At 26.0% G+C, this 15,473-nt stretch overlaps 1 protein-coding gene across 1 annotated transcript in view; it reads left to right on the top strand.

The window, feature by feature from the left end:
* The first annotated feature begins 490 nt into the window (after positions 1-490).
* The window catches only part of LOC112692759 (zwei Ig domain protein zig-8-like), a 335,729-nt gene continuing 320,746 nt past the window's right edge, over positions 491-15,473 (top strand). Inside the window, exon 1 of the mRNA XM_025567548.1 lies at positions 491-1,074. Coding sequence (XP_025423333.1) covers positions 1,008-1,074 — 67 coding nt within the window. The 5' untranslated portion in view covers positions 491-1,007. The remainder of the gene's footprint in view (positions 1,075-15,473) is intronic.

Here is a 15,473-nt window from a genome sequence, read left to right as displayed (position 1 = left end):
ATATAAATTAATGTATTATACTACTTACTATTATCTTAATTCGTTATCAATCACTGACTGAAATGTAAAAAAAAAAAAAATTCCAAGGGAAAACATTTTTCAAATATCCCCCGGTGGTACCGGTGGCTAGCGAGCGTGTGGGAAAACAATAATAAAATGAAAAACGTGTAAAACCAGAAATAAAAAAAAAATAATAATAATAATAATAATAATAATAATAATAATAATAATAATAATAATAATACGACGCATAGACAGAAATCGAGGTGTGCGACGGAAATGAAAATTAATAATAACGGTTAGCGCGTACCCGCTATCGGGGGAATGGGTGGGAAAGACGAGTCATTATGAGTGAGAAAGTAGAACGGTAAAAGTACGGTTGAAAAACCGCGGAAGCGCAGTCTAATTTTGTGCGCAAGTTCGGTGCGCCAACCAACACCCCCTTGGCCAGCGGCGGCGGTGTTGGCGTTTCTCGCGGACGGTCCCGCGTGTGCGCGTGTCAGACTCCGTCGCGGCAAGCCGGTGCGCACAGTCCGGTCCGGTGTATGTTTTATTCGCGTGTCATCTTCGTGCGCGCGCGCGTGTGTGTGTGTGTCTGTGAGTACGCGTGATTTTTTACGTGCGACGTTTGTGTGTGTGCTGTGTTCGTGCTCGCGTGTGCGTTTCGTGGGTACAAGTGGTTCGTTTTACATTTTTTTGATATTTTCCATTATTTTTTTCTCACCCCTTCCCGCGAATCGGCTAGAACGGATTTTTTCTCGACAGCAAAATGCCTTGCCCCGGTCCGTGGAGGCACTCTACCGCGGTCCCGGTCCAGCGGACGACCATTTGACCAGTTCCGCTTTCGGTAACCGATCGCAACGGTTATACTGCAACAATAGCTACACGTCCGCGGTATCGTTTGTTACCGCGGTACACGATATCGCCGTGCTGTAACGTCGTCGGCGTTCTCGTCTCCCTGCCGGACATCACGGTCCGCGTTCGCATCCGCAACCGTCATCGACACGATGTGCGCCAAACCTTCGACCGCCGGACGGACACTCGTCGGCTGCGCTCTGTTACTTTTGGCCCCAGGTAAGAACAATTGCATGCACTAAGATTACCCTCCGTTCAGCTATTGTTAGAGCTTGTCGCGATATTTTTACGATTGCTGTGATTCATCGTACCCGTCGTTGTAAGTCGCGTCATCGTTACACGCGGCTATGTTTGCTCTTTGTATCTTGATCGAACGTTATGGACGTGTGCGAGAAAATTATGGAAACCAGCGCGTCGAAATCTGTAGGCAAAACCATAACTTGTAGGTATTACTACATAAGTATTACTTGTAGGTATTACTTACGTTAACTTGCTAACAGCTGACCGAATGTCACCTGCGTGTGTTTTATTATTTTTCCTTTTTTCCGGTAAAAAGGTGCCGGTGTACTAATCACGCCCATCGCCAGATGGATTCGATAGGAGATTGTTTTTTATTTCGACCGGACATGTTATTATTACACGTAAATGTCGTCACGGTCGTATCGAGACTCTTAGTGAATTTTCGGCTAAAATATTCTAAACATTATGCGTAGTACGTACAGTTTCTTCAATTACTTATATCGACTGAATATATACCCACGTTGCGAACGGAAAGGTTAACAGCAATTATAATATGTCAAATTGTTCACGTTTTACAAGGTTATACTCAACACACATAATCAATTTAGGTTTCGTACATTTATTAAATTCTCATTTAGGGATATTTCACTAAAATGATAACATGGACTTTGGATCAATGGCGTATTTGAGTTGAGGTTGGGGGGGGGGGGCTAAACAAATATTTTTTCAATACAAACATAAAAATAATTTACAGTTCATTATAAGGGCGTACTCAAGGAAGGTGGGGGTTTCGAGTCCGGTCTCCCCCCCATTGAAATTTCAACATAATCAATGGTTTAATAGTAAATAGTACATAGTGTATTTTAATTTCCCACTATCTTCAATATACAAAGTTTATAGATTATATAATATACCTATAATGTATAAACCATGTTTAATTTATACTGTTTTTTTAATATTATTTATTATTTTTAATTAAATAATGTATTTCTTTTAAAATTGTACAACCAAATAAAAATTGATTTCAAATTATAGTACCAACTTATTAGAGTAAACCTTTGTGAAAAATATGTGCGAAATGTGTATAACTATTGTGACTATTACTGTAATTATTAACAATAATTTATTGGTATTGAATTAAACTATAATTATAATTAAAGAACAGATGAAAAATAGAATAAAATAGAATATAAATAAAATCAAAATTTGGAACCCTCCCCCCCTAAAAAATTCCTGGGTACGCCTCTGGTTCATTACCTACAGCTCGTGTTCCTGTTGTTCATTCGAGTGAATAAGTAAAAATACAAGTACTAAATTGAATTAAATATTTATTTTATAAATATATTTAAAACCTACTGCATATAAAATAAAGGCTGCATCCGAATTGGGTCCTGAATTTAAAATTATTACACTCGTTGGGTCCCGAATTATTTTAAGTACTACACTAGTTAGGTCCCGAATTATTTTAGCTACTACAAGGTACTACGCTAGTTGGGTTCCGGATTTTTATAGGTACTACACTATTTGGGTCCCGGATTTTTATAAATATTACACTAGTTCCTGAATATTTTTTGGTAAGTACTATATTATAGTAACAATACTATCATTTTCCTTCCAATTTTAATAGACTTAGGACTGTCAATGATTTATTTAAACCACAGATATGTTTAAAAATATTTAAAAAAAATAAGATTTTCTTGGTTTTTTAGTTTTTTTTTTCATTCATTTTTATTTAAATTATATAATAATTTTAACATTTTTAATATTTTTCCCAATACAATTCTAATAATTTATATTTAATGAAAAAGAAACTATAAAAAATATTTTCAACCATACTTGTAGTCTTAATAAATCATAGACAGTCCTAAATCTGTTAAAATGGGAAGAAAAATGTTAGTATAATGTAGTACTTACCAAAAAATATTCAGGAACTAATGTAGTATTTATAAAAATCCGAAACCCAACTAGTACACTACCTGCGATTAGCTCCTATTACTCGGGACCTAACTCGGATGTTCCGAAAACAAGTATTAATAATAACACAAATAGTTCTTATATTAACATTGTGCTTTCAGTCTGAATCCTCTATAAAAAAAAAACAACAAATAATCATAGTAGTAATAGTACATATTAATTATTTTTTAAAAACTTTAAAAAACAATTAAGATAGGTAACTTAATTTAACAAATATCTAAGTAGAAAACATAAAGTTGTTAAGTAGTCAAATAACAAATTCCAAAATTCTTTATTTTCATTTTAACAAATTTGTTGATTTTTTCATCAATAGATACAATAATATTCTTATGCATATGCAGCAAAGCCAAACCTGTTAGTCTATGCTAGCCTATTCTTGATCTTAACCATGTTTTCAATTTACAAAAATATATTTTTGGCCAATATTTGCAAGTTAAAGAATATGGAATATGGGGCTTCTTGCTCTATAGAATACATAAATATGCATGCATTTGTGCACAAAAAATGACTAAATACCTATGCACAACAAAAAGTACCAGATATTTTGTTGTAAAAAAAAATAAAATAGGTGAGTAAAATTATTAAGGACTTATATAGCTCTAATAAATACAAAAATATACAATATGCATAAATGCACCAAAAAATAACTAGCTAGTAAATATGTTGTAAAAAAAGTGTTACTTTAATTTACTTTATATTATCTGATAAATACATTGGTTATGGTTATAAATGTCTATAACCGTAGCAATATCTGTAGAAGAAATATTCGTTCCACAGCCAAAAATGTTATGATTTATGAAGATAAACAAAAATTGATACCCGTGACCAAATTGACATATTATTGAATTTATTATCATATTATAATAATAGACTAGTAATTTATATTCCTAATTATTTATACATTACATTTTTTAGATAAATCAATGTATTATATTAAAAAAAAAAAGAGACATGGGGAGGACGAATGCCTCCATCGCCCCCCTCAAATATGCACTTGCTTTGAATAAACTATTTATATTCCTTTTTACTTTTGTACATTCGTCTATTTAACCTAAATATATACCGTTAACAGCTGTAGGCTGTAGTATCATAACAAATATGATTAAATATCAACAATTAAAATAATATTAAATCATATGATTCAATAAGGTTTTGATTGGTAATTCTAAGGTCGTAAATTTTTAGCATTAGTGTTAGGTTTAAGTTAGATGAATGTTTTTAGTGAAATAGTATCTAGGTCCATCATCACTCTATCGGAATACATTTTAAAATTTTAATTTTCTATAAAATATTATAATGACAGTTTGTAAGATTTATTCTACTAAAAATAAAATAATTCACCCCCATCCCCTGATTAAGTAATTATCAAAAACAATGTAATGTAATTTTTTATTAATATATAGTATTTCTTATTCGTGTTTATTCATTATTTCAAGTTTTATATTATCAAGATACCATAATAATTCATCTAAGACAAGATTATCGTGTATTCATTGTCACAGCTGTAATATTAAACCCACACAATATTTATTGTTAGCCATTAAACTAATAACTATAGTTCAGTGAAAAAGTTTTCCAAATTCTTTCTTTTTTTTTTTATAAAACATCATTCATTAGAAATAACAATTTTTATCATAAAAACTGTGTATGTAAATGTGTAAATGAATCATCATAAATAAAATATATAATATAAATGGATGGCATTATTATTATATTTATTATTATATTACTTATCTATTATTACTATTCATTTGCTGTAACAAAATAACTAATAATCTAATCTCCGATAGAGTTTATACACAAGAATTTATAGCTTTTTTAGATTAACTTGAGGTTTCCACACAACACTTTTTGATGATTTTTAGTACATAATTTTGAATAAAACATTTTACAGAACTGTGAAGTACATAAATAATAAAATCGATTTTAAGGATAACGTTGTTTTAAGTTACATTAAAAGTTTAATTTTAAAAATTTCATAAGTATCTAATATATATTAAGATATTATTTTTTTACCAACCCTCACTATAATAATATTAATTTTGAATATTTAAAATTTAATATGTAATCAAATTAAGTGTTATTCGTATAAATATTTATAGTTAAAAAAAAGTTAGTTAAAAATTTTGACATTTTATAAAAAATTTAAATCTTTGAATGATCAACCTTCAAGTGATTTCAATTATACTAGTGCGTAGCATTTCTAAATAGTTAAGGAGGAAAAAAGTATAATTATTGAAAGTAATATATTTTCTTTTATCATTACAAAAATTTAATACTTCAGATATTATATAGAATTTGATATGTATTGACTATTGATAATATTCATATTGTTAGAACAAAATTATATATTAATCAATATTTAAATGTCTGTTGATACATGATTTTAAAACTCTATAAAGAACAATGTATTGAATATTAGCGAAATAATTAATAATTTTTTAAAATTTTTGTTCAAAAAATCTATAACTATGAATGATGAAATTTTGCGTTTAAATTGAAGTATTGTAATAAATCGTATGAGGGTGAATGAAATATTCTATAATACATTTAAAAATATTTGTATACATTTTGACTTGATTTATTTTTACATTTTAAACATGACAATTTTTTAAGTTTCCATATTAATAAAAATTAATAACTTGTGATTACATTTTAATAAATATTTCTCTGATTTATTTTGAATTACTTTTGAAATAAAATCAAAGTAATTTCTTTTCATAAATTATCAATACGTCTTAAAATTGTTCTAGCTCTTAAATACAAAAATTATAAGTGCTATCTCATGTGTGTTATAAATATATTTTATTTGCGATCGTATTAATATATGTAACCGTCATATATAAATGGAGAAAGCATTTCGTAATGAAATCACATATCGATATAACAATCTTATATTTTGTACTTAAATATAAAATAAACAAAAGTTACATTTTATAAGAAAAATATAATTAAGCTTGAACAATAATGAATTAGGCTTTGATCGATTTTTTTTTTTTGTATACGTGTATTTAATACATACATTGAATAGTTTTTTTTAATTAGTGTTGTCTGTTAAAATTCGACAGCAATGATTCATAATTCAAAGGATCAATAAAACTTTTCAATTTTTCTGTTGTACAATTTATATTTATCATAAATTTAGTGTTTTTTTTTTTTTTTTTTTTTTTATATTAAAAATACTTTAAATATTTTCAAGTAGGATAAATTCATGATAAAATTAAATTAAACATTTATTGTAATGTAAATGGTTATGTATATACATAAAGGCTGTAATTAGATAGTTTTATAGTTTTACACAACAGTTATTGATTTTTTTTTTTTTTAAATAAAATTAATGTTCCAGAAAAATATTAAATTTTAAAGTAAAAAGCTTCTTCATGTTATTAAATTTTAAGTAAACTATGTATTGGTTCACCTGGGATTTTAAGGACTCTGCTTGATTTTTTGTATTTCTTATATTATGTCTTCTTTAAAAATAAAACGTTTGAAAAAATTAACAAGTGTTAAATAAAATATAATCTTTATGTAATACTGAGAGAAACTGAAACTACTTATATTTGATAACCGATCAGAAGTATATATTTAAACGAAAATCTATTCTAACGAAAAATCATTACAAAAAAAGTATATAAAAAAAATCAATTAATATAAGTCTGAAATTATTGATTATCAAAATATATATTTTATGTTAATAAATTAATTGTTATATTATTTATTATTTATTTATAAATTATTTATAATTCGAATAGTTTATTAATCTTTTTAACTTTTGTTAGTAATTATAAATTATATGTGCCTAAAGAAATTTAAAAATTTGTCTTGAAATTAAATTGACAATTTTTCCTCTAGATAATATTTAAAACGTATAAATGGATTTTCGTGGAAAACAATATCGAAGAAAAATTAAAATTATTCGCTTGATAAACAGTATTCTTAAATGATTTCCAAGAAGTTTTTCTGTGGTGAAATAATAAACAAACGAATATGATGGAAAATATCCTTGAGTTCTCTTAAAGTTAGTCTCTTAAAGTACAAATGAGAAATTAATTCAAGTTGATAAATATAATTTTTATCCATCGTTTTAAATACTGGGATTTTGAAAATGAAAAAAAATATTTTAGTATGTTTTATTAACTTTATAACAACAGACAAACGTCATTGAAAAAAATCGCAATCTAGGCATGAAAAATTTATCGTATATATCATGTGCACGCTAACTCTGTAATGACACGTTTTACTATTTTATTCATTCATATAAAGCGATATTAATACTTATATTTATACTTATATAAATACTTAAAAAATTGGATCACTACATAATTGGTATCAAATTATATGTTTATACTTTAGTATTAAAGTTAATAATAAAGAAATATAAATTTGAACGATGAGAACAATGGCAAAGAATATTTTTCCATTAACATTCTGAAAATGAAAAATTCTGGAAAAAAGTTTAAATACTAAAATTAAATCGAGTCCTGAAAGTAAGCGTTCTTATAATTTAAAATAAATCGTGGGCACAACTTTTATATATTAAAATTGCATTTTAAATATCTTGAGTTTTAATGTATTTTTTGAAAAATAAAGTTTTTAAAAACAATCACTTATAATAGTTATACTAGCACTTTATTGTTCGGAACCTGGTTAATTATTAAAAATATTTAAAAAACATAATATAATTTATGGAGCAAATGTAATACACCTACTAATTTTTAATATTATTATATTTTTAAGAAGTTAAAAAAATACTGTCGATTTTGATGAATAAAATTAATTTCTACCATTATAAATTTAGAAGAAATTAATTACCAAATGACAAGAATTTTCGTTTTATTGTTATACAAGTATACAAAACTGTCAAATAATAATACTCCGATAGTATCTATTATTTATAAGTTCTTACTTGCACTTTACGTAGGTAGATAAGTCTAATATTAATAATGTAATGATCATAAAAAATAAAAATCATATTAATGTCACTTTATTGATGATTATGTTTCATTACATTATAATTTTTATTGAAATTTTTTGAAGAAATAGATATAGAGAAAAAAAGATACAGAATAAGAAAAGAGAAAGGGTGAAAGAGTGAGTGAGAGAGAGTGAGAGAAAAAGGAGGGAAGGAATTGTATTGTAAATTAGTTAACGATTAAAATAAACGTCGCTGAAATAAATGTTTTTGAGGAAACATAAATAAGAATTGTATGAAATTGCATTATAATGACTGAAATATATGATTTCACACATAAAATGATGAGAATAACCTCGGTAAAATGAAAAGTATTTATTTATACACAAGAAAATAATTTAATTTCAAATCCCTGTGTTTTGGAAACAAACGTCGTTGAGAAATATTACACTGTGCTCACTGATATAGACTTGGAAAATATATTATTATTATTATTATTATTATTACTATTAGTATTATTTATCCATTGGAATTATCATTTATCGATCAAAAAATATATAATCATAACAATTTTTATATGCTCGAGGTATTATATTAACGCTGATGTATATAATTATATATCGTATATGCGCGGAATTTGATTATTTTAATAGTGTAATGTGCACACCATAGTCTTTAAACTCAATTGACTCGATGACGGTCGTGGTGTTGACAACTCCGAATGTGCGTTACGGTGAGCAACAGTAATGGAATTATATCTTACCGAGCACCACGTAGATAGCCGCTGTGCATGAAGCGAGTTTCGAAAACGGAATATATACTAAGGCAACAATAACATTATGGCCTCCATTATCATCGACATTGCCCGTACTATTTAAAGACAAAATCAAAAATAAATAAATAAATATGTATCGGAAAACATTTTAAAAACTTCTCCGAGCGACGTAATAAGTACTCGTACAATGCATGTCACATATTACACAATATGTATAAAACATTAAATTGATATTGTAATTCACAATGAGCCCGTGTAACAAAGCTTAAAGCGTGCTGTAGTTATTTGTTTTACCGTCTTCACTTCGAACGTTTTTCGGTTCACTAGGAAAATAATAATAATAAATACTTCGTAAATTCCACAGCAGAGCGTTCTGTAATAATTTACCAATTCAGCGTGGTAGTATGATACGTGAAAACTACATAACTCGTACGAACACACAATGTATACTTATTTTACGATATCTTCAGCAATTCAATTATATATATATATATAGTATATAATCACGTGATATTTTGTACAGTAAACACAATCCGCCTTAAGAACTTGTTACTATATCGATCCTAGCGAAGGATTTGATCCTATACGATAAAGTTTATCTGGTTCACGATCCAACATTGTACGCTTTATAACACAGACCGTTTTAGGTTTTATTCATTCACGTTGCGTTCACAACGAATCCTAGGTAAAAACACCGGTAATTCACTATAAGCAAGGGCTGTATATTGCTTTTGATGAACCATATTATATGTAACGAATAGAACTAATAACTACTAATAATGGCGAATTATTTTGTAATTTATCGTCTATTTATTATTATAGTTGATATCGTTAAACACAAAAAGAAATAATTTAACGTTCTTAAATTGACAAAACTACTATAATTTAAATTTGGTATAAGGTTTATAGGTGTTCATTTGTTTAAAATGTTACCTTTCAATACAATATTTATTTTTAAGTTATCTGTATAATATGACAAGAAATTTCAGGTAAAATTAGTAAATTAATCCAACAATGGTATTTCATACCATGTAATGGTTGAAACCATCGTTTAAAAATAAATTTATAATAATTGGACTACAATTTTTAAATTTAAATTCTGATCATGTTTTATACTCCGACGCTATTTAGACTAAAAGTCTATACGTACGTTCGTGTGAACCTAATCTTAATATTATTTGCAGGGACGGCGCGAGGGGGTGGACAATAAGAGCAGTTGCCCAGGGCCCTGTGCCTTAAAATATAATTAAGGCCCCGCGGTTCTGATTTAACTGAACTTAAAATATTTTATTAATATAAATTATAAGACCCAACATTTATTTTGCCCAGGGCCTCGCAAACTCTAGCACCGTCACTGATTATTTGTATAGCGATATAATCACCAACGTGTGCTTTAAATTACGTTTGCTTACCTTGTTAGAAAAACAGTCAGTATTTGTATCGTTAACTTTATCAAATACATATGGAGAGCCGTTTAAGTTTTATTTTATTATTTTATTTTAAACTGCAAAAAAAAAAATAAAAATAAGAAAATAAAATAAAATTAAGAATTCACAACACCAAAACCATTCATTAATTTTCTTATTTATAAAATGTCAAAGATACTGTTGCTAATAAATGATTATTATTATTCTTAGAAATTACCAACCTGTGCAATATGAAATCACTATGTGTTAAACATATTTAATTAAACTACGATACGCTGTTAACACTTACATATTAACGAAGTTGATTTCTAGGTCAGAAAATTATAATTATAATTATGATTATTATCTTTTTGGAACAATTTCCATACTTAAACGAATGGCGATGGTTAAATTAATTTCTATTTGAAATCTGCGGCAAGAATTGCCCATAATTTTAAAGCGTGAAAAAATGTGATGAATATATTTCTACCCGTTGAATGCATTATTCGCATGGGTTCAGTTATTTTTTACAGTTAATTTTTCCAAAATTACTTTTAATTTAAATATTAAATAAAAAAAAAAAAAATGCCAGTAGTTATACCATTTTGCAAATTAAAAGAGAACGCTATTGTTATAATATTATTTAGTAAAACGGAGGACTATTTTGAATTTTTTTATCAAAAGAATAACATTCTAAATGTTAATATATACCTAAGATGTATTAATGTGTATATTAAATGTATTAATCATATATAGTATTTAGGTGTATTATAATAAGTGTAAATAAAAAATGAACTTTAAGTCCCAACTTAAAGTTATATTTTCAAAAATTATAAAAAATCACTAAATTATTATTTAAAATAAAAAATACCACCGATTTAATTAGATTACAACACAATTCAAATCAATTCAATAAATTTACTATTCTCTCGAAAGTAAGTCAACTTGATTAAATCAAATATTGTTTATATGATCACAAATATATTTTTAAATGAGGTTTTAGAAATCGTAAATTATGCGTATTATTGATTAAATAAAAATATTAATATAATACAATTCATCCCGCAGACATGTATTAAAAAATTTTTGCTCTTGAAAACTAGATTTTTCTAAAAAAAAAAAAATGATCCAATCAATCTCTATTCACGCCTAATTGGAAATATTAAAATAAATCACCTGTCCCCGCAATATTGATTACCTATAATTTATGTTGTCGGTTGAAATTACGTGACGAGATTGAAAAATAATTCGTGATCCTAAATTTGTTTACATCTATGCGTTCCCAATATTAGCCCTGCAGAGCAATTTATTTCATGAGAAAAACCGTTCAGTATGTAAATTGTAGAAGCCCGTTATAGTCATGGTACAGTTTTATATATAGGCTACATGATATGAGCTTTAAAATTTTAACCACAAAAAAAAAAAGCAAAATTCACTTTAGTGCTGTTTTGTTACTAATGCGCACGGTAACATTTTTAATGTGCGTATTAATGAAATCGCCATCCTATACATACGACATACGGAGAGTGTTATTTCTTATGTAAAATGTAAACGAAAGTCATCGAGTTTGTGGTCATTTTAGATTGAATCTCATCGAAACACATCATTTTCCGGTGATATTAATTTAATTTAATAATTTTTAAAGTTTTATTAATACTTTTCAAGTATAGTTAAATCGAATTTTCCGTATTTTTAACATAGAATATTATATACATGCTCAATTGGTAGTCCTTACCACGGTGCCATCATAGTTGTTACGTGATGGGTCATAGTATAAGTAAAACAGAAGGAGAATTCTGAAAGTAGATACCATATATTATAATTTACAGTAGTTCTCAACTATTCAACAACTTCTGACTATATAATATTAAACCCATAACATCATCATGAAATGACGTTTAGTAATGCAATATTAGTAATGCAAATTGTTGCGAGTAATTAACTATCCACTCTTAAGAATTAAAATATGATTTAAATTGCTTTTGATAGTAAAAATTACATTAACAAAAGCATGTGTAAAACTACACATACATATATACTATATATATATATATATATATATATATATATATACACATTGTTATTGATTTCGATTTAATATAGTTTTTGTGTTATATATTTCCATTTAAGTTTCTAAGTGTAGCAAGGAGTTTATTGATTTTATAATATGCATGTATGTTATATTCAATTTTTATTCTATATCATAAAAATAGTTAATGAATAAATCCAAATAAAGAATTTCCAAATATTTATATAAATATATGTTTAAACCAGAATTTATAGCACTAAAATTGTAAAATTGTATAATATTAGCATTTGTACTCGTATGTGCATATAAAAATAATATTTTTTTTTTTAAGTTCAATTGAAATAAATGTGTTTAAGTCGGGTTTTAATGTACTATTTTTATTGTACTAGACCTAATATATATATATATATATATATATATATATATATATATATTAGGTATATATATTATATATGCATTAAAATATCTTATCAATAATGAATTAACATAAACCTATTATTTGTATGAAATGCCAATGTATTGAAAACAAAAATAAAAGCATGTAATATAATTCCATTAAATATTATTATCTTAGTGACCTTGTTTATGTTGAATAATAAAAAATAATAAAAATCTTCCCTGGTAAATAATCCTAACTTGTTATCCTAACCTGGATATATTCTCTTAACTAAAATCACATCACATTGTCTAAATTGTTGTTTTTTTATTTGTCTTTTATTTTATATATTTTTTTGTTAGTTAAAACTATAATTACATCATGTATCTAATACAAATTTCCCTTAAAAAAACGTTAAATCAAAACTTAATTAATTTTATCCACTCATAATTTTCAAAAAAAAAAAAAAAACTTGCAGACAGTGTTAAATAAGTTTTTCGGTTACCTATTTAATTTATGTAAATTGAGTTAGAATTTTAAAAGTTTGGTATAAATTGGTGAGTACCAAAAATATATAGGTTTTAATTGTTCGATTCATATACAGTTTTATTACCATCAGAATATTTAATTAACTGTTGTTGTAGCTTAAAAAATATAAAACTGTGTTCTAGTAATTTAACATTTTACATTTATAATATATATGGACATAGTATATTATGCATACAATTACATACTAATACATGTCATAAAATCAATCACAGTATTTTAGAAATTTAAAATATATAATACTATAGATATTAAAAAACAATCCATTATTCTATGTCAATTTTGAACTGCAAATTAATTAACTCTTATATATGTTACAGTAAAATACGTTAAATATATATTCACGTTTTTTTCTTATAGTTAATGTTAATAGATAATAATGAATTATATGTAAGATTTTAATTTATAATGTTGTTTACTAAAGATTTATGTTAATTTAAATGTTTATATTATAATATTATTTATTTGAATTATGGCATTTTGAATATAATTTCATATAAAAACATACAAATGGTAGTATATTTTAGTGAAATGCAATTTAGATTCCTCGACCTCATTCGTATAAAGTAATTGCGTTTTGTTTAAATTATTTTTGGTAATTTTTGGAGTTATGAGTATATTGTATTCTATGGTCGTTTCACTTCATAATCGTCTGTTAGCAGTTTCATTAATGATAGTTCAAATATTTTCCATGAGAGACATCTATTCTATATTTAATTCTAAAACAATTTAATATTCTTAATGTGCATATAAATATAATACTCATAAAACACGTAAATTCCAGGAAAGTAATTTGGATAAGGTACAGTTTGAATCAAAATTAAAAGTAAATATTTTACTATAGATTTTTTACTAAAAAAATGTCCTAATGTCCATAATAATTATATTATATAATATGTAAGTAGATTTATTTTAAATTATTCCATTACAGTAACGACAGATTATTTAAATAAATTAAAAAAAAATAAATAAAAATCGAGAAATATAACCATATAGATACCATTTACCACTGAAAAATGTGTGTGCCTAATAAATTTGACGTGAAACAACTATTTTGTATTTATAAATGTTTCTATAAACATTAGCCCCTAATTGATAGATAAATACATTTTATTATAATATACTGAATTAAAATAAAAATAAAAATCTTTTCTCACCTTTGTGTACACAAACGACGATTATAAAAATAAATATTCATACCAAGGACTTAAGTAATAAAATGAATTCCGGCTTTGTACAACTGTAGGTACTATGTACAAATATATTTTGAATTTTTGAAACCAGAATTTTGTGTTCTTTCCTTATCTATAAAAATATCAGCTTATATTTTTTGCGATATTTAATAACTAATTATTAATACTAAAAAATACGTGATTTTTTTTTTTTAAAAATACTTTTATTTGATTACTATAAGCACTTACTGAAATAAGTGTTTTAAATCTGCAACAAAAAATATTAAATAATACTAATTGCTTATAAGTACAAAAAAATCGATAGAATGATTTTTCATGTCATCTGAATGATCAATTAATTTAACATAGGTTATTGTGAAATAATTTTAACCCAGAAAAAACTTATATAACCATCTGTTAGGCTATGAAATCAGGATAAGTTAGATTAGATTCCCCGTAATATTTATGAAAGTTGCCGACGAAATAAAATTGGTTTTCATTCCATAGCATTGTATATAAATGAATATATATATGTATATTTATTTATTTTGTTCTACTATATTCACCACTCATCAATATCTATCGTCGCCGTCGTAGTATTTGCGCAAACACATATTATTCAGGTACGAAAATATAAATATAATAATGTAAAGGTATGAAATTTATATATAAAAGCTTATTCTACTTGTAGTATTGTCCTCGGAATCGGCACGATAGACTTAAATAGTAATTTTCATTTTTATCCTTCATCAATCATCATTATAGTATTAATCAATTCTCTTAATCAATATAAGTTCAATGTAGATTGGAGTAACTAAGTCTATAATATGTTAAAGTATCAAATGCATAAATGTGATTCGATACTAATATTTGTAGTGAAACACTAAATTAAGAGTTTCGATAATCTGTTTCGATTCAAGATAGTTCTCCAGACAATATTGTTTCCAAACTAAGTTATTATCAAAATTATTACGTCCAGTAAATGTATACTCGTATAGCTGTGCGGTTCATTGTAGACTAATAGTAACGTAATTCCTGATAATAATTCATAATATCTATTATAATCAAATTCCAATCACTGAAAGGATGTCATCTGCATTTGAATCTACCGATACTATTAATAATATTAACAATAATAATAATAATAATAATAATAATAATAATAATAATAATAATAATAATAATAAT

This window comes from Sipha flava, unplaced genomic scaffold, assembly GCF_003268045.1.
Source record: "Sipha flava isolate LNK unplaced genomic scaffold, YSA_version1 76_pilon_pilon, whole genome shotgun sequence".
Taxonomy (NCBI): Eukaryota; Metazoa; Arthropoda; class Insecta; order Hemiptera; family Aphididae; genus Sipha; species Sipha flava.
Note: the sequence above shows the minus strand (reverse complement) of the source record. Positions and strands in the feature narration are given on the sequence as shown.